This window comes from Bos javanicus, chromosome 7 (genome assembly GCF_032452875.1).
Source record: "Bos javanicus breed banteng chromosome 7, ARS-OSU_banteng_1.0, whole genome shotgun sequence".
NCBI lineage: Eukaryota > Metazoa > Chordata > Mammalia > Artiodactyla > Bovidae > Bos > Bos javanicus.
This window is the reverse complement of record NC_083874.1, coordinates 4,320,208-4,347,123: the sequence shown is the minus strand read 5'-3', so window position 1 is coordinate 4,347,123 and position 26,916 is coordinate 4,320,208. Positions and strand designations below refer to the sequence as shown.

The following is a 26,916-nucleotide window of genomic DNA, read 5'->3' as shown; positions in this document are numbered from 1 at the left end:
CCAGACACCAGCCCCAGGAGGCTGTCGGGTGGGGAGGATGTGTTGTACGATTCGGCATCAGGTGACTTTGCTGTCGGAGCACACCAGGCAACGCTGGGACAGACAGCAGTGAGAGGACAAGACAGATGCTCCCGCTGTGGGCAGAGCAGGGCTCGTTTGGATGCGGTGTGACGCCTGCCGTTCACCTTGTGTCTTACAGGCCGGCCCTCGAACATGTACTTCCAGACCCACGACCAGATTGGCATGATCAGCGCCGGCCCCAGCCACGTGGCTGCCATGAACATCCCCATTCCCTTCAACCTGGTCATGCCGCCCATGCCGCCACCGGGGTATTTTGGACAAGCTAATGGGCCAGCCGCAGGTGAGCGCTGAGCCGGGGTCCCGTGGGAAGCCGGTTTCGCCTGGGCTGGACTCACACCCTAGGGTTGAGCAGGCGTGCTTGTCCGTGAGGCTCAGAACCTCTTTCAGGGAACCCTGGACTGCTGTCTTTCAGGCCGAGGCACCCCGAAAGGCAAGACTGGTCGTGGGGGGCGCCAGAAGAACCGCTTTGGGCTTCCTGGGCCCAGTCAGACGAATCTCCCCAACAGCCAGGCCAGCCAGGATGTGGCGTCCCAGCCCTTCTCCCAGGGCGCCCTGACCCAAGGCTACATCTCCATGAGCCAGCCCTCCCAGATGAGCCAGCCCGGCCTCTCCCAGCCTGAGCTGTCCCAGGTGAGCCCTGGCCCCTTAGCGTGAAGCAGCACACCCACGGTGGGGTCAGAGCAGCCCAGGGAGCCCTCTTGGCACACCCAGGCCCGGTGACACTCTCCCCTAACGACCTCAGCATAGGGACTGTGGGTCTAGAACACCCCACATGCAGTGCTGTCCTGGGTAGCACATATCCAGTGGCGAGGTAACCGGTGTAGGTTTCCTGCCACGTGGGCTTCGAGGTAAGTTTCCAGATGATTCCTTGGGGGTAGCAACGGGTAGGACACAGAGCAGGTTCTCACGGCCGGGAGGACGAGTACACCTCTTGATTCAGTGCTCATCTCTCCAACCTTGTCTCGCAGGACAGCTACCTTGGAGATGAGTTTAAGTCACAGATCGACGTGGCGCTGTCGCAAGACTCCACATACCAGGGCGAGCGGGCGTACCAGCACGGTGGAGTGACGGGGCTGTCCCAGTACTAGAAGGCAAGCTGGCCTCTGGAGGAGGTGTGGGTCTCGAGTCCTCCAGGGGCCGCCCACCCTGTCCCTGCCACTCTGGGTCCCGGTACCTCTGCTCAGCTGCGGGGGATATGAGCCTCAGGCGCGCTCCTCTGCCACTCTCCAGAGGGTCTTAGCGCTGCTTCTGGTGGGCAGCCAGGAGGCAGAGGGTCCCCTCACCCTGACGAGGCCGGTCGTGAGGGTGGAGAGGGCCCAGCCCCTAGGTGCCTGCGTGCCTCTGGGTGTGCGTCTCGGTCCCTCCGGGGCCCTGTGTCATGGTTGTCTGCCCATAACAAGGCCAGAGTGGAGTTAGAAGGCCTTGGGCCTGCCCCACCCGCCCGTGACCAGGGGCTGCGGGAGCTGGCGATGCTGGGAGCAGGGGCAGGGCTGTTGATTGCACAGGCCCAGCAGCCGTGACTCTCAGCCACCTTGTCTCTGGGTGGGAAGTCGGTGGTCGGGGCCCCCAGCTGGCCACTGGAATGGGGGAGCCTTCCGGGCCAGGTCCACGAGCTGCCCTGGCTCCCACCTGTTCTAAAGCCTCTTGCCCTCCCTCTCTCCCTGACAGGTGGCAGCGGAAGAGCTAAGCTATGTGGCTTAGTCCATCAGCATCTTATTCTGGGTAATAAAAAATAAAAATAAATGGATACCTGTTTTCCACTGCTAAAACTGAAGCACCACTGTGAGCAACAGGAGAGGGAGAGGAGCACCCGAGGGAGAGAGGAGCCCGAGGCAGAGCGAGCGCCCACTGCTGGCACGTGGCGGCAAGGAGACGAAGGGAGAGCGGGAGGTGGGGCGGCCACGGAGGACCGCCGCCAGCGAGCCCCGCCAGCCCCGCTCGCGAGGAGCCCAGCTCGCCCGCCGCATCCACACCTGGGTCTGCGACCAGGGCGGAGGGAGGAAGACCCTCATCTCAGAGTAGCCCTTTCCTCTGTTCTTTTCTTTCTTTTTCTCTTTTATTGAAAGGGGACTACGTTTTAGCAGGAAAAAACTTCGCGTTTCTGTGCTGAGCAGGCTGCTTGCAGTGGTGGCCATGCCGGGAGAGCCCCACAGAGTGTGGGTTCTGTCCACACCGGCTCTGATACCGCCGCGCTCATGCTGCCTGCGTTCTAGGAGGGTTTTCATTTCAAGAAAATATGGTGGTTTGTGTTTTTCTGTTTGTTTTTTAAAAATTCTTTCTAAGGAGTACTGAAAAATATACTTTCCTGAGTTTGTCTCTCAAATCTTAATGGTGGGCCTGGGAGATGTGAGAAGCTTCCAGAAACGAAGTTTAAACATGCCAACACAAACTCAAGATTAGAATCAACACCTGCAATGGGACGAGGATTGTTTTCAGTTTTTAGCTTCCAGCAGCTTCTCCCAGCGCATCAGGGCAGTGAGGGAGCACAGTCCTGGGCCGGGCAGGCAGCTCCGAGGGCCCTGCTGGACTCCCACGAAGCAGAGCGCTCCGGTGCGCCATGGACTTGGCCCCACAGGAGGGGCTTCGGGCGGGACTGGCCGTGAGGCTGGAAGGCCGGAAGGTGGCTGTTCCCCGGCCAGTTGCTTCTTCCCCAGGGTCCTTCCTGAGGATTTGGTGAAAGGCGGCAGTCAGGCGGACCCGTCCCCGACCCCAGGGAGGCCCCCACCACCCTGAGGCCAGTTGGGAGTCACTGAACGCCCCCCACCCCCACCTTGTTCCTCACCTGCCCCACTAGTTTGGAGCCACTCTACACGTGGGCACAGCTTCGATGAGCTGGGGTCATTTGTGGGGGGAGAAGGGAGTAAGTTTCCAAAATACGTTGGTTTTGTGCTAAAGGGCTTGAAAGAGTTTGTCACATCAGGCGTTACACAGGGCCTCTGCCTGGGTCTGCACTGCAACTTGAAGTTACTGTTGCTGGCAGAGGCCCCCACGCCCAGCTCTTTGCACACGGTGGGGTATTGGCCTCCCTGGCCGGCCCTGGTTGGGGACCATCTAGCCCTAACCCTGCCTGTCCAGGCCCTGGTGCCCCTGACCCCACCATCCCCCTCCCAGTGTGCCTTATCCCACAGCCTCCAGCTGGCACACGGGGGAGAGGGAACGCAGGCCCCCTTCCTCTGGCACACAGGGTTGGGGGCACAGGCCGCCTTGTCTGGCAGGCCTCTTATTTATCACCTTCGCTGCAGGGCCTTCGGCCCCCACTTCTTTTGGTAGCTGCATAGTTCGGATAGGTTTCTGCTGTGACCCCTTGTGCGCCGTCCCCGCGGGTGACACACCCACCCTGTTCTGTTCCTTGGAATGCTTTGCCTCTGCTTTGTGCTGTTTGCTTTTTTTCTCCACCTTCTTAGCAGCAGTTACTATAAGTTCCCCAAATTAGAAAAACATCTGTACCAAGGCAATGTAACTTTTGGTTTTTGGTCAATTTGTTTTAAGCTCTTTTGTCACCAATAAAATCTTAATAAACATCTCTTGCTTTCACACTGGGGCTGGATAACTGCAGGGGTGTGTGGCAGAGCACTTGCCCTGGGGGTCTGGCTGGTTGGGGATGTGGGGTTCAGAGCCACCTTGATGACAAAGCTGAGACAGGGCATGAAAAGGGGAGCATGGGCCTGGGCCTGGGTCCGGCGGTTCCTAGGCTTCGGGCACGTTAGATGTTGGGCTCCGGGATGGTTTCTCCCATGGCATCATTGTTGGGAACCCCCACCCTTTACCCTCGTGGTCAATGGTGATGGTCAGTGGCTGCCAGCCCCCACCCTCCGGGCCAGGTAACAAGAGCAGAGGGGCCAGCTGTGCGGACCACGGAGTGTTTATTAACGCCGCCCCCCCCCCCCCCCGCCCCGCCCGCCCCTTAGCGACAACCGCACTCGTCCACCACCATGTCTTCGTAGTGCCGCAGCACCACGTTGTCGCTGTTATCGAAGAAGAGCACGGAGATGGGCGACAGGCGCGCGGGCACGCAGCAGGGCAGGCCGGCGGCGCCGGGGGCGGCCGCGTGCATGAGCGTGCGCAGCACCGCGTGGTTGAGCGCGGGAGTCCCGCCAGGTTCAGACAGCACAGCAGGCAGCGCGCACTTGCCCTGGCAGTAGTTGGCCAGGAAGCCGCGAGGCGCGATGACCCAGCGGTGCCAGCCCACCTCGCGGAAGCTCACGTAGAGCCGCCGTGCGCGACACGAGCCCCCAGAGCCACCACCCACTGGGGGCTCGGCCTCGCGCCGCGGCCGGGCCAGGGGGTGGCACAGGCGCTGGTCGAGGGTCACCAGCAGCAGCGAGGCCTCGGCCAGGCGCGCGCAGGCCGCGGGGGTCCGGTGACGCAGCGCCAGCGTCAGGCGGAGGCTGCGGGGCGCCGAGGCGTTGCGGGCCCAGATGGAGCCCAGCAGCTCAGCACGCACCGGCTGTCCCAGAGTGGGCACCACCTGGCGGAGCCCCACCGGCCCGAGGCCCGCTCCCGCCGGCGCCACGCTCAGTTCCCAGCCGCCAGTCGTCCCCGCTGTCGCCTCCGCAGCCTCGAAGCGCAGCTCCAGGCGGGCCTGGCTCGGGCGCTCGGCTGGTTCCACGGCCGACAGGTCGAAGACGACGGTCCACTTAGGGCACTGCCCTGCAGCTGAGGCGGGTTCCGGGGGGCGGGCGGCGGCTCCTGGGAAGAAAGGGAGAGGGCTTGGCTGGCGCTGGGTCCCTTCGCGGTGCTGGCTGGCCCACGAGGGGGGCCTGGGTTGGGGACTGCAGAGAAAGGTGAGCGTCCGAAGGTGGGGGCGCACCGTCTGTTAGAAGGCGTCAAGTGCTGTGAAGCGCCAGGGGGTGGGGGCAGGGCATCACTTACGAGGAAGAGGCCCTACCCAGTTTGGGTCAACCCGCGGTTGGGGATTTCGGCAGACAGGAGGCCGCGTGCGGGGGCGGGGGGTGGAGATCGGCGAGTGGGGGATGAACGAAAGCCCGCCTGGGGCCAGGGGAACCGATGCTGGGGCGGGGTGGCATCAGCAGGAAGGCATCAAGTGGTGTGAAGCGGCAGAGGGGCTGTGATGGAGTGGGGGCAGGGCTTCATCTGCAAGCCAGGGGGCCCGGCTCTGAGTAGAAGAGCCTGGCTTTCGGACCGCTCCCTTCGCTGTCCCCCATCCCCTGTCCCCACAGGTGTCCACGCCCAGGACCGCATGGAGTACTGAAGCCCAGGTTGCTTGCAGGCTGGACGGGATGGGTGGGGATTCTCAGGGCTCTTCGGCCTCCCAGACCCACGCCGCCAGCGCAGACCCCACTCACCGCGGTCCAGGACGTGGCGCACGATGTTTCCGGCGACCCCCAGCTCCTCCACGTGGCACGGCCGCAAGGTGGCCCCCGGGGGCATCCTCCGCGGGTCCGCCCTGGCCTCCTGGTGGTCCCGGCGCCGGAACAGGCGCCACATGACAGGGGGTACGGGCCGGGATTCGGGGGCGCCCCGGGGCACGTCGGGCAATCCGAGGGCCTGGAGCAGGGCGGCGGCGGGGCCCGGGGGCGCGGGAGCGCAGGCCGGGGGTGATGAGGGCAATAGCAGGGCCAGTAGGAGGAGAAGGACTCGGCGGCCCGGACGGCGGCACAGAGGTGGCATCTTCCTCACAGGCAGCGGCCGGGCGAGTGCTCAGGGCCTGTCGGGCTCCCTGACCTGTGGGCTGGGGGCGGGACCGGGGTCCCTGGAGAGATCTGGGCTGGGTCAGGGTCCCGGGGGGTGTGGCCGCGGTCCTGAAGCTGAATAGGGACCAATTGCGGGGGTGGGGTCCCCAGGGGGCGGGGCAGGGGTCCAGGGAGTGGCCAAGGAGGAGTGGGTGGGAGAGGGGGCGGAGCCTGGTAGGGCTAGGGTCCTTGGGGCGGGTTGGGGAGCCGCGTGGTTTGTCTCCGAGGGCGAGGTTGGGCGGGACTGGGTCCTGGGCGGCGAGGCCGGGGTGAAGGGGTTCAGAAGCGTTTGTCTTTAACCAGGCCATTCCTCAGCGGCTTCCTGCGAGCCAGAACCGGCCCAGGTTAGCCTGGGGACCCCACGCCCTTGCGGAGCGCCCCCCACCCCTGTCCCGCCCTCCTGGCCTTTCACATCTCTTTTCCCAGCTCCGCCTCCACCCTTCCTCCCAGCCCACAAGGCCAAAAGACCCTGCCATCTGCCTGCTGGGCGAGTGGTCCCCGCTCCTCCCCACAATTAAACCCTTCTCTCCCCTCCCCACCTCCTGAGCCACCCGCGGCTGCTGGAGGCCAAGTTACCCACCAACTCTGCCTGAACCAGGACCTGGACCTCTGCCTCCACAGGAGGCAGAATTGACCACAGCCCCCTGCGACCCCACTGGAGTGGGGCAGGCTCCTACCCACCTCCAGGAGCCTTACCAAGAAAGGCTTCCCAGGCCACGATTCTCCACCCACTGCCTGCTGTCTACATCTGCCACAGCCCCTATTTTGCTTCCATGTCCTTAAAACAAGTTATGTAGTGTTTTAAAAAAGATTCAATACTATAAGTACCCAGCTTGAGATCCCAGAGAAAGACCCCTAGCTTCTAACAATGTGCATGGTTTGCATCTTTTGAACTGTCTAGAAAGATGTGTGCTCCTGCACTTCAATTTTCCAAATGGTGCAGCTGAGATGGCACCCATGTGCCCTGGCACTCTCCTTAATTCCATCTTCCCTGCCTGTGTTAGTGGTAGATCTCTGGGCTCCCCACTGGGAGGGGACCTGTGCTCTGAGGGGTCTACCCAGGCCCACCTTACTGGACCCAGCAGGTCTGCCCTGCTCCTCACTGCTCCTGCCAGCCCTTGCTTAGAGTTACACCCTGTTTAACTGCCAGTCTGCTGATGCCAAGATGGACCTCACTGCAGCCTAATGGTCATGGCCATTGGCCATTCCTGTCCCCACGCATGAGAACTCTTCATGCCTTTGCACGTGATCGATCCATCAGTCTCTGCTGAAGTGAGTTCTACAGTCCAGCTTACACACAAATGTATTTTTTTGAGCCAGTAATACATTCTTGGGCTTCCCTGGTGGCTCAGTGGTAAAGATCCTGCCTGCCAATGCAGGAGATGTGGGTTCAATCTCTGGGTTGGGAAGATCCCCTGGAGAAGAAAATGGCAAGCCACTTTATTCTTGCCTGGAGAATTCCATGGACAGATAAGCCTGGTGGGTTACAGTCCAGGGGATCGCAAAAGAGTCGAACACGACTTAGCAACTAAACAACAAATATATTCTCATGATCTAGACATCAGAAAGCACAGCAAACTCAGTTTGACTGGATGACTCCTAACAATCCACCAGTTTTCCTGAGAATCCTCACAGACATATGTGGATTACTGTCCCCTGCAGCTCTCTGGTGTGTGGAGCACCCTAGCCCACAGACCCTTTCATATGAGCACTTTCCCGAGGAGATGGTCTCAGTCACTGTGATTCGCTCTTCCCTTGGCCCTTCCTGGGAGCACGTCTCTCCCCCTCAGCCCACTTCTCCGTGGGTTGCTGCTCTCTCACTGCCACCGCAGGAGTCCTTTATCTAGGAGATCAGAGATAAGCCCCCTGTGGACCGCCCATCTGTCCCATAGCTTCTGGCTTTGCCTGTTGGTCCTTCAGACAGAGCATAGGTGGGATTCCTGGCTTCTCGAGTCTTCTCATAGTTCTTTTCGTTGTTGGACGACACAGTCTCTCGTTTCTGCTCTTGTTCGATTGCACAGCCTTCATTTCTGCACCGACATCTTTGACCTTTTGGAAGTCTGTGCTGGGGGCTGATGTGAGATAAAGATGGTTACCAAGGAAGCGTCCCACTGACACTTCTTCCCTCCCGGGGTTCCTTCTTTGTTAAAGTTTGATAGCCTCAGCTCTGTTCCTGCTGTTTTTAATTCCTATACTTTTATAGAAGGTTTAATACCTCCAAGGATCTGTATTCCCTGCCCTGGACCTTTTTATCAGAGCTTTCCTGGGGTGATTCAGGTTTGTTTTTCTGCGCAAGCTTCCAAGTGTCCCCTCCCTCCTCAAAAACAGTGTTAGTATTTGTGGGGGGAGGGGAGTACCCAATTCTGGCAGGATGGCCTCTCTGCAGTATCAGATTTACACTTTTTTAGTCTCAGTGCAACACTGCAGGGAAAGAAAAAATCAGAGTGAGGGTGGAAGCTGGAGGGAGATGTGGACAGGCAGGGACCCAGGGGGTTTCTGGATATTTCCTTGCGGATAAGAAGGAAGAGAAGGGGATCTCTCGAGGGTTTTGCAAGGTTTTCACTTTAAGTTGCCATCAGCTGCGATGGGCAAATGTACAGGAGAGGTAGTTTGGGAGTGGGGCTGGGGGTTGATTTTGGATATTTGAGAAGGTGCTGAGAATGGCGCTCAGAGCAGCACTGGGAGCTGGGAGAGGCACTGGGAAGTCGGGTTGGATTCAGTGACCCTGGTGGGGGAGAAGCCAGGCACATGAGCAGGAAGGTGGCAGAAAGTGAAGTGGGGAGCAAAAGCAGACTGGTGATTGCAAAAGGAGGGGTCGGGCTGGGTATGGGGTTTCTTTTGGGGGGCTGACAAAAATGTCCTAAAACCGCGGTGAGGGTTGCACAACCCTGTGGATGGACCAAAAACATTGAATTCTACATAATAAATGGGCAAACTGCATGGTGTGTGAATTCTATCTCAATAAAACTGTTTTTAAAAAGGGGAGGGGTTTAAGGGACCACCAGGTTTGTTTAGCATCAGTGGAGCAGACAGGAGTGGTCTCAGCAGGTGACGGGGGAAAGATCCCAGAGGGAGCTGGGTTCGGGAAGGGAGAGGAGGGGGGCGCTGTGCTGTAAAGGGGGATGGGGTGGGGAAGATGCTGGCCAGACTGGCAGAGAAGGGCAGAGAGGCGGCTTCTCTCTTTGATCAGAATGTCCCTGAGCAGGCAAGGGGGTAGACATCGGTGGCCCAGACGGTGGCTTCAGGAGACGGACCAGCTACCAAACAGCCAGCCAGGCAAGAGGGTGGACATCTTCCTCCCGGGGACACGGGGGCTAGTCATCAGGTGAGGGGACGATGGTGAAGACACTGGTGGCCGAGAAGGGAGAGTCCCAGGAGCGCAGGCACCACCCCGGCATCACTAGGACCCTTGGCCCATGTGGCTGCTGCGGCCAGACACGTGGGTCTCAGCTCTTAAGATACAGCAGGGCCTGCTGAGAGTGCGGCAAAGGCCAATGTCTGGGGAGGTGGGGCTGGCAAGTCAGCAGAGCCAGAGTGGGGCGAGGGGCCTGGATGAACGGCGTTCCCAGCAGCCTGAGAGGATGACGGGGACTTCAGGCCGAGGTTGTGCCCAGGGAGCGGGGGTCACTGCAGGGGCCCGAAGATGGAGGCCCAGGAGGGGTCCCGTGGAGGCGGGTCAGAAGAGAGAACCAGCAGGAGCAAGGGAGGCATCGGTGCCACCCTGCCACATGATTTGCTCTTCCACTCCGGAGTCCTTCAAAGTGCTTCTCAGTCGCCGTTTTCTTACTGTTTTCAGACCTAACTGAATTTTCTCATCATACGTGGTCTGCGTGATCCCGGCTCTGAGTAACTGAGGTTGCTCCTGTGGCCTGTTTTGTTTTGTTTTGTTTTGAATTTTGATCAGTGTTCTGTGCTTTAAAAGAGCATCTGTCCCTGTGCTTCCCTGATGGCTCAGTGGTAAAGAATCCGCCTGCCAGTGCAGGAAGACATGGATTCGATCCCTGAACTGGAAGATACCACATGCCTCAGGGCAACTGAGCTCACGCACCACAACTACCGAGCCTGTGCTCTAGAGCCTGGAAACTGCCAACTACGGAGCCTGTGCACCCTAGAGCCCGCGCTCTGAAGCAAGAGAAGCCACCGCAACGAGCGCCCAAGCACCACAACTAGAGATTAGCCCCTGCTCGTCGTGACTAGAGAAGCCCGAGCAGCAGCTAAGACCCAGCACGGACAAAAATACATCATAAACATTAAGTTTAAAAATACAGAAAAGAACGCCTGTTCCTGCTTCTGAGCTGCCTGCTGGGGAGCACGGACTTAACCTCCCGGGGTCCCCTCTCGCCACGGTTTAGGGCTGCACTGTGCAGATTCCTCCAGATCAAAGGTTACACCCGAATGTCTCTTCCTGTCCTTTACTTGCAACTTGCATTTTATCCTGGAGTTGAAGTCTTTTAACCAGGTCAGAAGTGGGTTTATTTAAAAGCCCAGTCTCGTAACTGTCCTGATGAGTCCATAAGGGTTTATTTGGATGCCTATTATTTGAGATTCTGAGCTCTATTTTGCATTACTTATTCTGCTTTTTCTAACTTTCCTTTTCTGTATTTGTTATGCCTGTTTTTTGTTCCATTCTCCCCTCTACACTCTAAGAGTGTTAACATAAGTACTCACTATAGTTGGTTGCCCTGGTGGCTCAGACAGTAAAGAGTCTGCCTGCAATGTAGCACACCCGGGTTGGGAAGATCCCCTGGAGAAGGAAATGGCAACCCACTCCAGTATTCTTGCCTGGAAAATCCCATGGACCAAAGAGCCTGATGGGTTACAGTCCATGGGGTTGCAAAGAGTTGGACACGACTGAGCGACTAACATAGATAACCCAAAGGTAATCCCCTGGGGCTTCCCAGGTGGCGTTAGTGGTAAAGAACCCACCTGCCAATGCTGGAGACATAAGAGATGCAGGTTTGATTCCTAGGTTGGGAAGATCCCCCAGAGGAGGGCATGGCATTTATTTTTATTTTATTAAGCTTGACCCAAACATGGCATCTTTGTGATTCTTTTTTAATTTTTGGCTGTGCAGCATGTGGGATCTTGGTTCCCAACCAGGGGTCAAACCTTCACACCATGCAGTGGAAACACAGAGTCCCAACCACTGGATCGCCAGAGAAGTCCCAGCTCTAATTCTTTTAAATCTCTGAGATTAGGCATTTAAAAGAATTTTACCCAGATATGTGTCAGTTTCTCTGCTGATGTATCTCTTGGGTATAGTTTTCTTGTTTTCTGAAATATTCTTGTAGAGAAGATCTGCAAGTGGTAAGCATTCTTAATTTTTGTTCCTGTGGATATTCTTTCTTTTTCTCTCTCTCTCTCTCTTGATGGGCATGCTGGGGACAAAACCCAGGATCTCATTCAAGCCAACAGGTATCTTTTCTCTTGAGTAATTGTTTTTCAAGTTGTACACAAGATCCCTGGTTTTCTGTTACTTTCTTTCAGCGCTGGAGGTGGTATCTGACTCCACAGTCTTCCAGCTTCCCTTGCTGCTTTAGTCCGTCACTGTTTTGTAGGTCATCTCTTCTTTTCTGTGGCTGTTTCACATTTCCCAGGCTCCTCTGCCCATGGGATTCTCAGGCAAGAACACTGGAGTGGGTAACCATTCCCTTCTCCAGGAGATCTTCCCAACCCAGGGATTGAACCCAGGTCTCCCACCCTGCAGGCAGATTCTTTACCATCTGAGCCACCAGGGAAGCCCCATGTTTGGGGCAAGGACGCTTTTTTATTCATCCTGCTGATGATTTATGGTTTGTCACTTTCTGGAAGAATTCTCAGCGTTGTGTCTTCTCATTGTTCTCTTTCCCTGTCTGTCTTAGAACTCAGCCAGGTAATTCTTACCATTCGAGTTGTCATATTTTCCATGTGTTTAGCTGAATTCTGGATAATTTCTCCACAGCTTTCAATTTACTGATTCTCCTTTAAGCTGTATCTAATTGTTGGAGACAACTTCTACAGTAGGTTGAACAGTGGTCCCTAAAAAGATAAAAAGTTCCCATCCTAATCTCTGGAACTGTGAATGTGACTATTTGGAAAGAGTCTTTATAAATGTAATTAAGTGAAGGAAACTGCAAAGAGATGATAGTGGTCTAATGCAATGACAAATGTCCTTAGAAGAGAAGAGCTGGAGAGAAGAGACCTTGTGGAGACAGGAAATGGACCCTCGAGGGATGCAGCCACAAGCCAAGAGGAGCCCCAGAAACTGCAGGAGGCGAGCAAGGACCCTCCCCTAGACCTTCAGAGAGTCTGTGGTTCCTGTTGACACCTTCATGTCAGACGTCTGGCCTCCAGAACTGTGAGAGAAGAACCTTCTGTTGTTCTAAGCCCCCTGGTCTGCAGCACTTTGTTACAGCAGACCCAGGAAAGTAACAGAACGTCCGATGCTGTTTTGACTGGTCTCTCGGGTCTTTTACATTTTTCATAAACTTTCAACTTTAGAATAATTTTTAGATTTGCAGAGATAGCATCAGGAGTTCCAGGGCAGGCCTTGTCCAAGCTTCCCCAAATGCTGACATTTCATATCCCCACAGTGCATCTGTCCCAGCTAAGAAACCAACGCTGGGGACACTGCGATGAGCTAAACAGTAGATTTTATTTGACTTTCACCAGTTTTTCTACAGATGTCTCTTCTGGTCCAGGATTCCACAACTGCATTCAGTCAGTCTGAGCTAGGACAGCTCCTGTCTCTTGTTTTCCATGACCTGACAGTTTTGAGGTGTCCCGACCAGCTCTTTTGTGGCACATCCCACATTCTCATTGCTTTTTATCCCATCTTGTTTTGTACTCAACTGTGCTAATTCTAGTTATCCTTAGGGATTAGGTTCAGGCAGCATTCCCGGGTCCCCTGTCATCTCTGTATGGAGTTTGTTCTTTGCCATCCTAGTGGGAATGCTGTCATTTGGGGCTGGAGGTGCCAGCCTCCCAACCCACATTCTGGCTGGACATTCTTGGGGGAAACAGAGCAGGGAATGGGGTGTGGCTAGGGGGTCTGACTTTCCCTTTGCCTTGGGCTCTCCAGGAGTTCACTGTCCTACAGCAGAAAGAGCTTTCAGAGTTTCAAACTTGGCCAAGCAAGTGCTTTCCTTCCAGAAGCCTCTGAGGGTTGATCAGACTGCTTGGTGAGACCTCACCGATCTCTATGTGTAATTCCCAACTAAAATTTGCTGGACACAGACAATCCAACACCCTTAGAACTAGATTGCCAGCTCCCACCCCGATGGGTGCATACGGCCCTGCCCTGAGTCCCATCTCGGTAAACGGTAGCTCAAGCCAGAGGTCTTGGATCGTCCTTGATTCTTTTATTTCTGTTTCACCTACATCCAGAGCAAGTCTGGTGAGTTCTCCAACACAGCTGGGATCTGACCACTGGGATGACCTCACCTGCTGCCCAGCCTTCTCGTGTCCACCATCCCCGCTCCCTGGCCTGACTCCTCTCTCGACCCCGGGCTCTGACCATCCCCCAGTTCTCTGCTCCCCTTCTCAGGTCTGTTTTTCTCTTTCTCCTCACTGCCCATGCTGACCCATGCATCACTGCACTCTGAGCCCACTGCTTCCTGGGAACCATCTTCCCCAGCCTGGTCCCTCACAATCTCCCAGGGGCCAAATCAGAGGTCTGCTGGGAAGCACCCTGGGGGCCTTCAGCGGTCCCCTCTCCCCCACCTCACTGCTGCTCAACCACTCCTCACACTGCCTGTGGGGTGCTGCATGCCTTTGACCTGGCTAGTCACCCCAGCCTGCCTCCATTTCACCCCTGGGGCCCCTCTAGGCCAGGGGCTTTGGGTGCCATCTGGCTCACATCCCAGGGCTGGAAGTCCCCAGGCCCACCTCCAGAAAGCTTCAAGAGGTCCCCTTTGCTCTCCATCCCTATGGCTCCCACCTGGGTCCAAACCCTGAGCCCCATCTGCTTGGCTGACCAGTGGTTGCCTCAAGGGACCTTGAAGCCAGGGAGTATCAGCATGAACAGAGTGCAGGCTCTGGCGCCCACAGCGCCCCCTGCCCCCACCTCCAGTGCCACCTGCTTAGAGGCTGTTGTCAGTCCTGGCCAACGGCTGCCCCTCACCACTGGGCTTGGCCCTTACAGCTCCCACCACTGAGACCCTGATCTCACCCCTCACCATTCTGCCCCGACCAGGCACCTCTCTGCCCCCACCTTCCTCGCTGTCTGTTCCGACAGCGTCTAACTCTGTAGCTACATGGTCCATGCCTTTATTGCCGTCTCTCTTTTGAATGGAGGCTCCCGGTGGGGGGCAGCGTCCACCTGGGCTTCATCCGCCGCCGCGTCTCCAGGGCCCGCCCTCAGCGCGCGCTCTGTCAGACAGAGGTAGTAGCTAAAGGAATGAACCAGGGCCGCCGGCCCCTCCAAACTCACTCAGCTTTGCGGGGCTTGGGGCTCGGGGCCTCTGCCGTGTCATATTCCCGCACATCCTTCAGCTCCCGCACCTGGCCCGTCAGCACTTTGGCAGCAAAAGCCACGATGTACTGTGGGAGGGGAAGGCAGAGGTGAAAAGAGAGCCCTGCGCCTCCTGACCGCTGTCTGCTCCTGCCACAGGTCCTCTGCCCCTTGCCTAACGTGGCCCTCTCACTGGACCTGTGTGAGAAGGGCCTGCACCTGGAGGGCTCCTCAGGGACGGGGACCGGAACAGGACAGGCGTCTGAGGAGGGCCAGGTGGGGAGGCGTTGTGGGCGTCCACTCACCAGGAACCAGTAGAGGTTCATGAGGGTGAGCAGCAGCAGGAGCACGTTGAAGAAGAAATAGAAGGGGATGTCAGGCACCGACCGCAGGCTGCAGTAGCTCGTGGCATACAGGACCTTGAGCGGGAACCAGTAGAGGCGGAACCAGAACCTGCAGGAGGGAGGGGAGGCTGTGGGGGAGAAGCGGAGGATGGCCCCACCCCGTGCCTGACCTGTCCCGGCTGGAATCATCCATCTGTCCCTGTCTCCTTACCCCACCCTTGTTCATTCCTGCCCATCTGTCTCCTTTCCTGCTCTGTCCTTTCCAGCCCACTTGCTTCTTCCCGACTCTCACCGCCTACTGCCCTGCCAGGCCCTGCCCACCCCACCAAGCCCCACCTGCTTCCCCGGCCTGGCCCTGTCCCTTCCCACAAGCCCTACCCAGTCCCCAACTGGCCCCACCCACTTCCCTGCTGGGCCCACCCCGTCTCTGGGACCCGCATTCTCCTTGCTCGGCCACGCCCACCCTTCTAAACCCCACCCTCTTCCCTGCCGGGCCCACCCCGTCTCTGGGACCCGCTTTCTTCTGGCTTGGCCACGCCCACTCATCTAAACCCCACCCCCTTTCCGACCTGACCTCGCCCGCCTCCTCCCCTCACCAGCTGAGGCAGAAGCTGAGGCAGCCCAGGTCGGCAGCCAGGGCGTGCAGCCTATGGTGGGCGCCTCCGCGGGACTTGAAGTAGACATTGAGCTTGGTGAACTCCAGCTGTACGTCATTGATGTCATGCAAGAAGAGCACAAGGATGCCCACCTTGTGGTACCTGGGGAAGACAGCGGGAGAGCAGAGAGGACCAGTTATATAGGATCCTACCCACACCCAGGCTCCCAAGCACAGGCCCCCTTGGCCGCCCCCCTCAGGCTTCCTGTGGGCGGGTTCAGAGCCATCCTCCTTGGCCCGGCTGCCCTGCCCATCCCTTCACGGGGCTAGGTCAGCAGTAGCACCCAGACCGAGTCCACCCTGTGGCAGCCCCACCCAGGCCCTCACCCTATCCCTCGTGACTCAGGAACCTCTCTGGAAGTACTTTCTCTGATCCTTCCTCACCTCCTGACGGGTAACCTCACCCGTGACCCCTGACCCCTCTGTAACCCCTAACCCTCACATGTCCAGGACCCCTCAAACTTTAAACACGACTGCCTCGCTGATGTTCCCAGGTTTACACATTTAACCTGAACACGGCCACAATCTGCAGGCTTGCCTAAGACGGGTTGGGTCCCCACCAGGATCTGCAGAAGCCTGGAGCCCCACTCCCAACCCCTCACAGCTGCGTGGCCCAGCAGCCTGAGTCCAGCCTGGATGTGGCCGTGTGCCTCGGTCACGTCTCTGTCCCCACTCTGTCCTCCTGACAGCTCAGGCTCCCGACAGTCACAGGCTGTGCTCACCACCTAACATCCCTGGTGTTCCTGGAGCCTTCCTTCACCGCCCTTCGGTCTCTGCTCACCTGTCACCCCCAACCCCCTGCACCTAACCTCACCACCTCAGCAGTCCTCATCTTTCCACTCGAATTTTCCAGTTATCACCTTCAGATAAATGTGGGGCTTTTTTGGGGGGTGAGGGGATGTTATCTGACTCTACCCTCTAGAGCAGGGCTGTCTGATAGAATTTTCAGGAATGATAGGAATGTTCTAAACCTGCACTGTCTGAGACCCAGTCACCAGCTACAGAGTCACCAGCCACATACTGGCGCTGAAGTACAGAATGTGTGATTTTATTTGTTTAATTAACATTAACAAGGCCACCTGTGGCCAGCAGCTACTGTGCTGGAGGGCATGGCTAGTCCAGTAGGAATAGAATATGAGCTGTATATGTCGTCATTTTTTAATTTTATTGAAGTACAGTTGATTTACAATATTGTGTTAATTTATGCTGTACAGCAAAGTGGTTCAGTTTTATATATATATATGTATTTTTATATATATAAAGGCTTCCCTGGTAGCTCAGCTGGTAAAGAATTCACCTGCAATGCAGGAGACCTGGGTTCGATCCCTGGATTGGGAAGATCCCCTGGAAAAGGGAATGGCAACCCACTCCAGTATTCTTGCCTGGAGAATCCCATGGACAGAGGAGCCTGGCAGTCTACAGTCCATGGGGTGGCAAAGAGTCGGGCACAACTGAGTGACTAAGCACATTCTTACACATATATATGTGTATGTGTGTGTGTGTGTGTGTATTCTTTTCCATATTTTTCCATTAGGATTTATCACAGAGTACTGAATATGGTTTCCTGTGCTATACAGTAGTAATCCTTCTATATGTAATTATTTACATCTGCTAATCCCAATTTCGTTTTAAATTTTCTATCAGCCACGTTAAAAAAAAATAAAGTGGAAGAGGTAAAATGAATTCTAATAATATATTCTAAATAATTCAGTATATCTGAAATATTGTCATTCAAAATGTAAATGAGGTAACAAGGGGATTGCAAGGTATTTTCACTCTCCTTTGCCTTGGAATCAGAGTGGCTTTTACATATACAGCAGCTTGTGGCTTGGACAGGCTCTGCCTTGAAGCACCGTGACCACATGTGGTGGCCACAGCGGGTTCTGGAAGATCAGGGTCTGTCTGTCGGGCTCATGGTCGCACCCCCAGCAGCACCTGCCACATGGCAGGTGTTCAGTAAACACTTGCTTTGTGACCTGGCCAAGGGTGCCATCTAGGAGAGGTCAGAGTGGCACAGATGGGGTGGGGGCAGGGGGGCCTCTTTGCACCTGTCTCACCCCATCACTTTAGAGCCTCTCTCCAGAAACCTCCCCCATGGACACTCCCATGCCTGACCCAAGGATCAGCCTCTGTCCTGTGCCAGCCTCCTGCCACTGCTCACGCCAGCACCCTCCACCCTCCTGTCTGCCCCTGGACTCACCGGAAGGCGTAAGAGGAGACGATGAGGACCAAGGTGACCACGTGGTGGACAAGCATGACCACTGAGTCCTTGCGCCAAGCATCCAGGTACAGTGTGGCATAGATGGAGTGGCCGTAGAAGCTGCCCTGTAGTACGTAGGCCACTGCAATGTCCCGTGGCACCGCCATGCCCGTCTTCCAGTCTGGGGAGGGCCGCACCGTGCCGTCAGGGACTCACAGGGCCTCTGGGACCCCCAAGTGACCCCACGCACCCCCTCACGCCAGGGGGGTGCCACGTGTCTCTGTAGGTGTGCTGGTCACTGGCCTTCTGTTACGCACTCTCCACCCGTCATTAAGAATAGGCATTACGCTTTAGACCAATTCTAGATCTACAGAAAAAGGTGCTCCTACCCTCAAATTGACTCCTACAAGTCCATCCTAAAGGAAATCAATCCTGAATATTCATTGGAAGGACTGATGCTGAAGCTCCAATACTTTGGCCACCTGATGTGAAGAACGGACTCATTGGAAAAGACCCTGATGCTGGGAAAGACTGAAGGCAGGAGGAGAAGAGGGTGACAGAGGATGAGAAGGTTGGATGGGATCACCGACTCAATGCACATGAACTTGGGCAAACTCTGGGAGATGGTGAGGGACAAGGAGGCCTTGTGTGCTGCAGTCCATGGGGTTGCAGAGAGTTGAACACGACTGACCGACTGAACTGCAGCCCTGGAATCAGTCCTGTGCAGAATTTCCAACTCTGCCCCAGGCCCCCTTCCTGTTTCTCTTACTCACCAGGCTTGCTCGAGACCCTCTCAGCAAATCCAGACTGATGGAGGTGCCCCTGCCTCGCTGTGCCGGCCAGTGCCTGTGAGTGTGGGTGCTCCCGCACAGCAGGCCCGGCTCCACCTCCCCTCCTCCTGTAGTACCCCCCGCCCACCCCCGACACATGCGCCCACCCACACTCCGGTCTTGAGCCTTCCCGGTGACTCCGACCCTCAGCTACTTCTACCAGCTCCCTCCTCCCCTCCTCAGCCCATCACCAGTCTCTGCCTGATCTGACCTAGAACTCCGGGCTGTGCCGTGCTGTCTGCAGCTCCTCCTCTGTTCACCGCACCCCTGAAATGGCCACCGCGGGCTCCATCCCAGGCCTCCTGTTCCCACCCTCTGCCTCCATGACTTGGAGCTAGACTCAGGTCCCCCTGGAGCCCTATCCCCTAGCTGCCTCCTCTGCTGCCTCCTCCAGTGACAAGCCTTCGCCTGTGCCCCAGCCCCTCGTGCAACAGAGATCCACGTGGGCCCCTCTCGGAGGGTCCCTCCTTGGTCCCTGCCCCCACCCCCGCCCTGGACCAGGCACTGCCATCTCCTCCCAGCACTGCCCCAGCTTCCCGGCCTCCAGAGCCAGTTCCTGACTGCCTGACGGTCCGTTCTCCCCGCAGCCACCTCAATGGCTGGGAATACACAGACCCCATGACCTGGCAAGCCCACTCGGCCTACGGCCAAGGGAAATGAAGACAGGGGCCCTTTATACCCATGTTCATGGCAGGAAAGGGGAGGAGCCCCAGTGCCCATCAGCAGGTGAAGGGATGCACAAAATGGGATAAATTCACACAGTGGAATATTGTGCAGCCACAAAAAGGAAAGAAACATTAACACACTACAATGTGGATAAACCTCAAAAACATTATGCTGAGTAAAAGAAGCCAGACACAAACTAGTCACAGATAATCACAAACCAATGATTCCATGTAGAAGAAATGAGCACAACAGGCAAATCCGTAGGGACTGAAAGCAGATTAGTGCTTACCTGGGGCTGAGAGAGGGAGGATGGGGAGCTGCTAATGGGGATGGGTCTCCTTTGGGGCAAGATGGAATGTTCTGGACAGACATGGTGCTTGCACAACACTGACTGTGTAACTGCCACTGAATTGCTTGCTCACTTCAAAATGGTGAATTTTGAAAAATTGTGCTAAAAGTATATATAACATAAAATGTACCATCTAGGCCACTTTTAATTTCAGTAGCACTAGGTATATTCACAGTGTTGTGCAACCAATCCCCAAACTCTTTCCATGTTGTAAAACTGAAACTCTGTTCCCACTGCACACTCCCACTGCTTCCCCTCCCCCAAACCCCTGCCCCCCACCATCCTACTTTCTGTCTCTGTGGACTTGACAATCCTGTGCTGTGCTTAGTTGCTCAGTTGTGTCCTATGCTTCGTGACCCCATGGACAAAGGAGCCCGGGAGCCTGGTGGGCTTCTCTGTCCGTGGGATTCTCCAGCCAAGAATATTGGAGTGGGTTGCCATGCCCTCCTCCAGGGGATCTTTCCAACCCAGGGATCAAACCCAGGTCTCCCGTGTTGCAGGTGGATTCTTTACCATCTGAGCCATCAGGGAAGCCCATGAATACTGGAGTGGGTAGCCTATCCCTTCTCCAGGGGACTCTTCCCAACCCAGGAATTGAACCGGGGTCTTCTGCATTGCAGGCAGATTCTTTACCAACCTAGCTATCAGGGAAGCCCTAAGTGCCTCATATAAGTAGAATCACACAATATTTGTCTTTCTGTGACTGGTTAAAATCCATTGATTCTGGGAATTCCCTGGGAGTCCAGTGGTTAGGACTCTACACTTTCATTGCTGGTGGCATGGGTTCAATCCCTGGCCAGGGAACTAAGATCCTGCAAGCCACATGGTACAGCCAAATAAATTAATAAATAAAATTAAATAGTTGATTCTTTGTTATGTGTAACTAATTAAAAGAATGCCAAACACCCAACAGATCACTCACCCTCAACTTTAACACGCCCAGGGCTCCCGAGACTCGGCAGCCGAACTCACAGTCTTAGGAGGCTCTCTCAGCACGTTGTGGGTGCAGGCACGTAGCAGCGCTGCAGTCAGCAGAGGGAGCCCCCCACCCCGCACCTGCCAGGTGCCTCTGTCCCTCTTGAGAAGGAAGGGACATAGAGGCGCCCTCTGTGGAAACTGGACACCCACTTTTCCACTTATCGCATAGGCAAGACTGGTACAGTGGGGAGCGAGTATCCCCTCTCCAGCCTTGGGCCCCGGATCTGGGGTAGAGGGAAATGGGAAGCAGATAATTCCCCATCCGGGCTGCGTCTGTACCTCCTGGCACATTTGGAGGGGGGCAGTCCAGGGACCTCTGACCTTGTCTTCACACACACTCCCTTGCTGCTCTGGACTCTCCACATCACCCTCGCCTCATCCCCCTCCTCGATCTCCAGGATCAGTTCCTGGTCTCCCCAAACCTGCCCCACCTCCACCCCACTAGACCCCAGCATCAGCCCCACCTTCCTCCGCTCTCACACTCACCTCCAGTTTGGCAGTGAATCCTATCAATTCTGCTTTCAAAAAATTTCTTAATGATATGATCTCTCTCTCTCTCTCTTTTTTAGATTTGGTCATGCTGAGCGGCATGCGGGATTTTAGTTCCCGACCAGGGATCAAACCTGTGCGCTGTGCAGTGGAAGCAGAGTCCTAACCACTGGGCAACCAGGGGGAATCCCCTTAAAACAGTTCTTAACCACTTCTCTCCCTGCTTCAACCCTGTTCTGGCCACAGACACCAGCTCCCGCCCTCAGCCCCTCAAGGCATCCTCGATGCCCCCGCTTCTGCTCTCCGCCCTCTGGTTAAGGCCCCCAGTGCCCCTGCCCCAGCTGACTGGGCTCCTTGCTGTTTCTGATTAGCCAGTAGCGTGTCTGTCTGACAGTAGCCTTTACATCTCCTATTTGCCCCCGGCTCCTCCCAGTCCCCACACAGAAGTCACCTTTGGCGGGACCATTCCCATCCCTGTGGCTTCCCTGGTGGCTCAGACAGTAAAGAATCTGCCTGCAATGCAGGAGACCTGGGTTCAGTCTCTGGATCGGCAAGATTCCCTGGGGAAGGGAATGTCCTGGAGAATTCCATGGACAGAAGAGCCTGGTGGGTTATATATAGTCCATGGGGTCACAAAGAGTTGGACACTAGCTAACGCTTTCCCCATCCCTGTAGAAAATGCCCTTCTTCCCACCTCCCAGACACCCCATATCCCCTCTCCTCTCCTCACTCAAGATTTCTCGTCTGTACTTGTCACCATTAACAGACTTGCTATTTCATGGTCTGCTACCCCAAAACACAGGGGTAGGGCCCTTTCTCTGACCTGCCCAGTTGTGCCAGAACAGCACCTGGTACACAGTAGGTGCTCAATAAATGGGCACCCAAACAAGTAGCTAAATTGCAAGTGTGGTCTCACAGAATAATTTATGAGGAGGAGCCAGAGGCAAGTCCATGCCCAAAACTTTGAGAGAGTTCAATTACAGTTCATTCTCAGAAAATCAAATGACAACTAAAACCTCCCCCCAGGGATGCATGACATGGGAAAAGTGGCCCTGTGGACAGCAGGGTCTTCCATGCTCAGCTCCCTGGTGCCACAGGAACCCTCTCAGGATGTTTATATCACACGGCAGGAAACACACCCATGCGTGTCCCAGACACATGGCCTGTGTGGTCAGCACAAGGGGAGCGAAGTCTGACCCTCACTGCAGACTGTTCTCTATCAGCCTGCCGGTTGGTGACAGACGACACTGCAGTCACCTTCCTGCCCACCCCCTACCCAGAGCTCAGGCCAGCAGACTTCCATATCGAATCCACCCAATGGATGCAGCCACTTCTCCTCACCTATACCTCCTTGCCAAGCTGGTCCAAGCCACACTGGTCTTTCGCCTGCCCTCTGGGCCCGGCTCCCCTTCTTACCCAGGATTCATCTCCTGGGAGCCAGAAGTTTCTTATAATCCACAAACCCACCCCATCTAGGATGAAACTCAAGCTCCTGCCCATCCTCCTCTCATCTTTACATATCAAGCTCATGCATGCCCCAGGGCCTTTCCACTTGCCGGACTGACTGCCAGGGCCCACACAAGGGGTACCCCTCCTCTAGGATGTCTCCTTGTGTCCTGACACAGGGTCAGGTGCCCCCTTTCCTGGCCCACAGGCCCCTTGATCGCCATTGTCTCAGGGCTGATGTCCAGTATGGGAAGTCTCATGAGTGTCCATGTCCCGAATAGAGCCCTCCCCCAACCTGCCCCACCCTGGGAGGGGCCCTACCATAGAAAACGGAGGGTGGGTCGTGAAAGAAGGGGTAGTCAGTGCCGAAGAGCAGGTAGGTGCTGTAGCTCCAGGCGCCCAGGTAGAAGAGAAACTTCCAGGCGCTCTCAGGCATCTTGGCGGCATCTCTAGGCTGGAGGCGGCACCGCTTGGCTAGGGGCTATGGGTGAGAAGGTGGGTGGGCCATCAGCACTGGGGGCCCAGGTCCACTCCTCCAGGAAAGGGAAACCGAAGCCCAGGGACTCCAGGCCAGGTCCCCACAGCCTCCTGGAACGTAACCAGAGCCCATGAGTGCCTGCCAAGAGCTAAACTTAGTGCCCAGCTGTCCAGTCAGTGGCCTGGGGAGGGGAGTGATGGGGGAGACCTGAGAGGAAACGTGAGGGGAGGCTGTGAGCAGAGGAAGGGGACATGTAGGTGTAAAGCCAGGGAGATCGTGGGGTCAGTCCAGGGGACTGGGGGTGGGGGGGTCTCAATAGGAGCTGGAGGTATGACAGGGAGGAGGGAGGATTAAAGAGAAGATTTGGAAGGGGCGGTGGGGGTGAACCTGTGAAGAGAGCATGGAGGCAAATTTGGGGGCATTTGTAGGGGACACAGGAGGCTGGAATCCAGTGACCGCCAGGGGGAGAAACTTGAGGGGAAGGAGGTGCCTCAGAGGTGGAATCTGGGGAGACCTGAGAGGAACAAAGGGCTGTGGAAGATGGCGTAGGGATGTGGGGCAAGACCTGGGAACGCAGGGCGACAAAGGAAGGGAGGATGCAGGAGAGGAAGAAAGAGGGTGAGGGAAAGGACATCAAAGATGGGACCTGAAGGGACATCGGGGAAGGCACAAGAGAAGTGGGGGCATGCAACGGTGAGACGTGGAGGAATCTAAGGGGCTCAGAGCCCCTGGAGTCCTGGGAGCAGAGCCTCAATCTCCCTGGGGGCGGGGCTCCACAGCGGCCGGCCAAGCCCCGCCCCCTTCCCGGAGGCGAGGCTGAGGGGGCTGGAGCACCAATAGTCGCCATGGAGACAGTTGGAGCCAGCTCCAGTAACCCCTGGCAACCAGACAACTGCCAAAAAGATGAGCTTTGGAGGACAAGGCAGCCCCTCCACCCGTTTCTGGGGAAGGGCGAGCCACAAATTTGGAGTGAGTGCCAGACCTCCGGGGATTCCAAAAGTGGGGGCGCTGTGACCTTGCTGTCCCCTGCCCAGCTCCCTCAGTAAGTGAGGAGGAAGCCTGCTCCAGCCTGGTAGTCCCAAACGGACCGTATCCCCTTCCCAGGCTCTGGTGTTCCTGGACCTCCCACCTCCCAGCTGGAAACTAGTAAGGTGGGGGAAGCCGCAAAGCCAGACTGGGACCAGAGCTTACATATGGAGGGGCTCTCGTCATGCCTGCCGCCCCCTCCCTGGAGCAGGGTGGTGGCTGGGGTCTCTACCCATCATGTGGGTCAGATGGGGGTGGGGACAAGCAGCCTTGACTTAACAAGGGCCAGCCTCTTCCCCGCCAGCAGAGAAAGGCCCCTTTGTTGGCTCTGGGCACTCTGTCCCTGCACCCCCTGCCAGCTCTGGTCAGACGGGCGGAGTGATCCTAGCTGGTCCTCAGGGGAGTCACAGCCCAGCGATGAGTCCAAACGCCTTCCCACAAGCTCCCACAGCAGCGACCCCTCCCCAAGGAAGGGAGGGAGTCCAGGCACCAATGTCACCCCCGGTCACTCTCCAGGTGGGGGAGGTGGCCTTCCCAGGCTCGCCGGAAATTCAGTAGTTCGGTCGCGACCCCTTGGGGGCCATACAGTCCAGCTTTGAGGACCCAGGCCGCGCGATCTCTCCCAAAGACTGAGAACGCGGCGTCGTCAGGGAGCCCCGGGTTTTGCAGCCCTTGATCAGAGGGTGGCGCTGATTCCAGAGAGACGAGCTACAGCGACCGGGCAGCTCCGGCCTCTTCCCCGTAGCAGCGGACAAGCCAGTCCCACCGCCGCACCGACCCAGGACACCAATACGGTTCGGAGAGCACCCCCCACGACCCGGAGAAGCAAAGCGCAGAAGGCCCCTGTGCGCCGAACCTTCTCCTCCTGTGTCCTCCGCTCCTCGGTCTCCGGCTCCACCGGGTCCGAAAGACTGCGCAGCAGCCAAGGCCCTCCCACCTCCCGGGGCCTCCTTGTGCCTCACTGACCGAATCGGTTCCCCATCTTGAACACCCTACCCGATTCGGGGTCCCCACGTCCCACGCTTCCCCGGCCCAGTCACACCCCCGCATCCACCCCCACTCCCACCCCTTCCTGACCGATAGGGCACGCGGCGGCCCACGATTCCGCGGCCCGAGCTCCTCCAGCCCGGGGGCCCCCATGTCCTAACCCCCAGCAGCACTGACCCGAAAGAGGCGCGAGGTGGCCGCCGAGCGCAGCACGGTCCAGCCGAGCGCGCCAAGGGCCAGCAGCAGCAGCTCGGGCGGCGCCAGGTGCGCGTGCTCAGCCAGGCCGCGGCGAGCAAGCCCCCAGCCGCAGTCCGCGCAACCCCGCGCCGCCGCCAGCGCGCTGCCCCAGCCCCGCTGCACCAGCTGCGCGTAGCTCGGCATGGGCTCGGGCCCCGCCGACCCCGCCGCCGCCATGCCGCCACTCCCGGACGCCCCGGCAGTCTGCGCCCGCCCACGGTGGCCGCCGGAGCCGCGCGCCCCGCGTCACGCGCTGCAGTTGGGCCGGGGGGCGCGCTGGCGGGAGTTCTTGGGACGAAGGGGCGGGACCGGCGCTAGCTCCGCCCCGCAGGGACGGGGCGCGGCGTTTACGATTTCGGGGCGCGCGGTAGCTGGGTCCCCCGGAGGCAGCGGCGGCGTCGACCTCCGGTGTACAAGTCCCGGCGTTGTCGCGCCGCGTCCTGGAGGCGGGCCAGCGCTCTGGCTCATTTTCCAGTGGAGGAAACCCAGGCGCGGGAGGGCGGGGTAGAGATGGAACGGGCATCTGGCCTGCCGCCCGCCAGGCCTGAACCCAAGAGGTCCGGAGCGGCCCTGTGCCCCCATCTCTCGTCCCCGCTCGCATGCCCTTGCTCACCCTGGGCCCCTTCACCCCACCAGGCTGTGTCCCCGACATGGGGCACAGCGAACACCAGCAGGCCGCACCCGGGACCCGCGGTTCCCTTTCCCAGGCCCTCCAGCTTGTCTCTGTTGCCCTGTCCCACACTCACGCCTCACCACGTCCTGGCCTGAGGGCCACCTGCTGCTCTCCATGCCCCTGAGGACCCGGCAGGCCACTGCAGCAGGTTAACAGACCTTCAGGGAGGCCAAGGGAGTGGGTGCCCCAAGGTGTGTGGGGGGCCACTTGGGTTGAATCCAAACCACTGCTTCATTGGGACCACCCCTGGTGATCTTCCATTATCCACCCACCAGGCCCTGTGTCCAAAGCCCCCAAAGGTCACCTCTTGAGGACATCGTCTCTTCTGCCACTGACAGCCTTCATTCCAGCCCCCGGGGATTCTTGTACACTTGTGCCCCTCCCTTCCCCCTACCTAGGAGTCCTCCCACCACCTTTCAAGGTAGAGTTAAGGAATCAGTGTGGGCCCTGCAGGAGCCTGGCTGGGTTCCATACAGCCACTAGCCTGACCTGGCCTTCAAGCACACAGGTGAAAATGGAGGAGAGAGGGGTCAAGAGGACCCCCATCCCTCTTCTTTTCCCTTACTGCCTGTCCCAACCCCTAGTCTTCCAGCACATCCAATTCACTCCACCTTCAGACATTTCCAGAATCCAGTCAAGTCTCTGCATCTGTACAGCCTTACTGAACCCTTGGCCACCCTTGTGCCTCCTCCTCACCCCACACAGAGGCCAGAGGAAACCTACCTGCTCCTCCGCTGCTCACAGCCTTCCATGGCTCCCATCACCAAGAGTAAAAGCCCACCTTCTCACTGTGACTCACAACCCACCCTCACGGCCTCCTCTCTTCACCTTGCTCCTTCCATTCCAGCTGCACTGGCCTCATGGCTGGAGGTAGCTCTCCAACAGCAAGCAGTTCCGCCCCAGGGTCCTCGCACTGGCTGTTTCCTCAGGTATTGGCAAGGCTCTTCCTTCCCCTTCAGGCTTTACCTACGTCAGCTGGTCCTTGCACCTCCCGGATCCCCCTGCCCCATCAGCCTTCTTATTGGCACATGTCACCATCTGTCCTGCTCTGCCTCCTACTATTTTTTAATGTGCTCTCCGTGTGGGCAAGGATTCTGTCCATTAAAGATACCCAATTCCATAGCCAGCCTGGCAAGCTGAGGGGAGCTAAGGGGTCCCAGGCTGCTGGACATGCCTCTGTTAAGTCCAGCTGGGTAGCCCTGCACCGCCCCAACCAGCCATCTCTGCCCCCACCCCTCCAGGCACTATCTGGTCACTATGGCACCCATCAGTAAGGGGAGAGCTGCCCCCCCACACCAGCCCCAGCCCAGCCTCAAGTTTCATTTTGGCACGGCCCAGGTAGGAGGCTGCCAA

At 57.4% G+C, this 26,916-nt stretch overlaps 3 protein-coding genes across 7 annotated transcripts in view; 1 reads left to right on the top strand and 2 right to left on the bottom strand.

Annotated features, from left to right (window-relative positions):
* The window catches only part of UPF1 (UPF1 RNA helicase and ATPase), a 33,608-nt gene extending 29,993 nt beyond the window's left edge, over positions 1-3,615 (top strand). For 2 of the 3 annotated variants that reach the window (XM_061421490.1, XM_061421488.1), the window contains exons 21-24: positions 200-361; positions 494-711; positions 1,050-1,172; positions 1,750-3,615. In XM_061421490.1, coding sequence (XP_061277474.1) covers positions 200-361; positions 494-711; positions 1,050-1,169 — 500 coding nt within the window. In that variant the 3' untranslated portion in view covers positions 1,170-1,172; positions 1,750-3,615. Of the gene's footprint in view, positions 1-199; positions 362-493; positions 712-1,049; positions 1,194-1,749 lie in introns of all 3 variants that reach the window. The other variant, XM_061421489.1, reaches the window with a different exon arrangement.
* On the bottom strand, positions 3,541-5,925 carry GDF1 (growth differentiation factor 1). The gene is made up of 2 exons (XM_061421496.1): positions 5,388-5,925; positions 3,541-4,770 (listed from the first exon to the last, which is right to left on the bottom strand). The coding sequence occupies exons 1-2, from the start codon at positions 5,710-5,712 to the stop codon at positions 3,986-3,988; spliced, it is 1,110 nt and encodes a 369-aa protein (XP_061277480.1). The 5' UTR covers positions 5,713-5,925; the 3' UTR covers positions 3,541-3,985.
* Positions 5,926-6,023: 98 nt separating this feature from the next.
* CERS1 (ceramide synthase 1) lies at positions 6,024-25,302 on the bottom strand. 3 transcript variants are annotated; one of them, XM_061421494.1, is made up of 8 exons: positions 24,831-25,301; positions 22,484-22,643; positions 17,405-17,585; positions 15,146-15,307; positions 14,511-14,658; positions 14,185-14,294; positions 7,680-7,846; positions 6,024-6,096 (listed from the first exon to the last, which is right to left on the bottom strand). In XM_061421494.1, the coding sequence occupies exons 1-8, from the start codon at positions 25,065-25,067 to the stop codon at positions 6,086-6,088; spliced, it is 1,176 nt and encodes a 391-aa protein (XP_061277478.1). In that variant the 5' UTR covers positions 25,068-25,301; the 3' UTR covers positions 6,024-6,085. The 3 variants fall into 3 exon arrangements, with proteins under 3 accessions (XP_061277478.1, XP_061277479.1, XP_061277477.1); XM_061421495.1 differs by lacking the exon at positions 7,680-7,846 and having other exon boundaries at positions 24,831-25,293; XM_061421493.1 differs by lacking the exon at positions 6,024-6,096 and having other exon boundaries at positions 7,296-7,846; positions 24,831-25,302.
* Positions 25,303-26,916: the final 1,614 nt, after the last annotated feature.

Coding starts and splice junctions, on each gene's coding strand:
- CERS1 (XM_061421493.1), bottom strand. CDS start 25,067: ATGGCGGCGGCGGGGTCGGCGGGGCCCGAGCCCATGCCGAGCTACGCG. Junction 22,644..24,830: donor CCACCTCGCGCCTCTTTCGG/GTCAGTGCTGCT, acceptor TCTCACCCATAG/CCCCTAGCCAAGCGGTGCCG. Junction 15,308..17,404: donor GTCTCCTCTTACGCCTTCCG/GTGAGTCCAGGG, acceptor TGTCTTCCCCAG/GTACCACAAGGTGGGCATCC.
- GDF1 (XM_061421496.1), bottom strand. CDS start 5,712: ATGCCACCTCTGTGCCGCCGTCCGGGCCGCCGAGTCCTTCTCCTCCTA. Junction 4,771..5,387: donor GCGCCACGTCCTGGACCGCG/GTGAGTGGGGTC, acceptor CTTTCTTCCCAG/GAGCCGCCGCCCGCCCCCCG.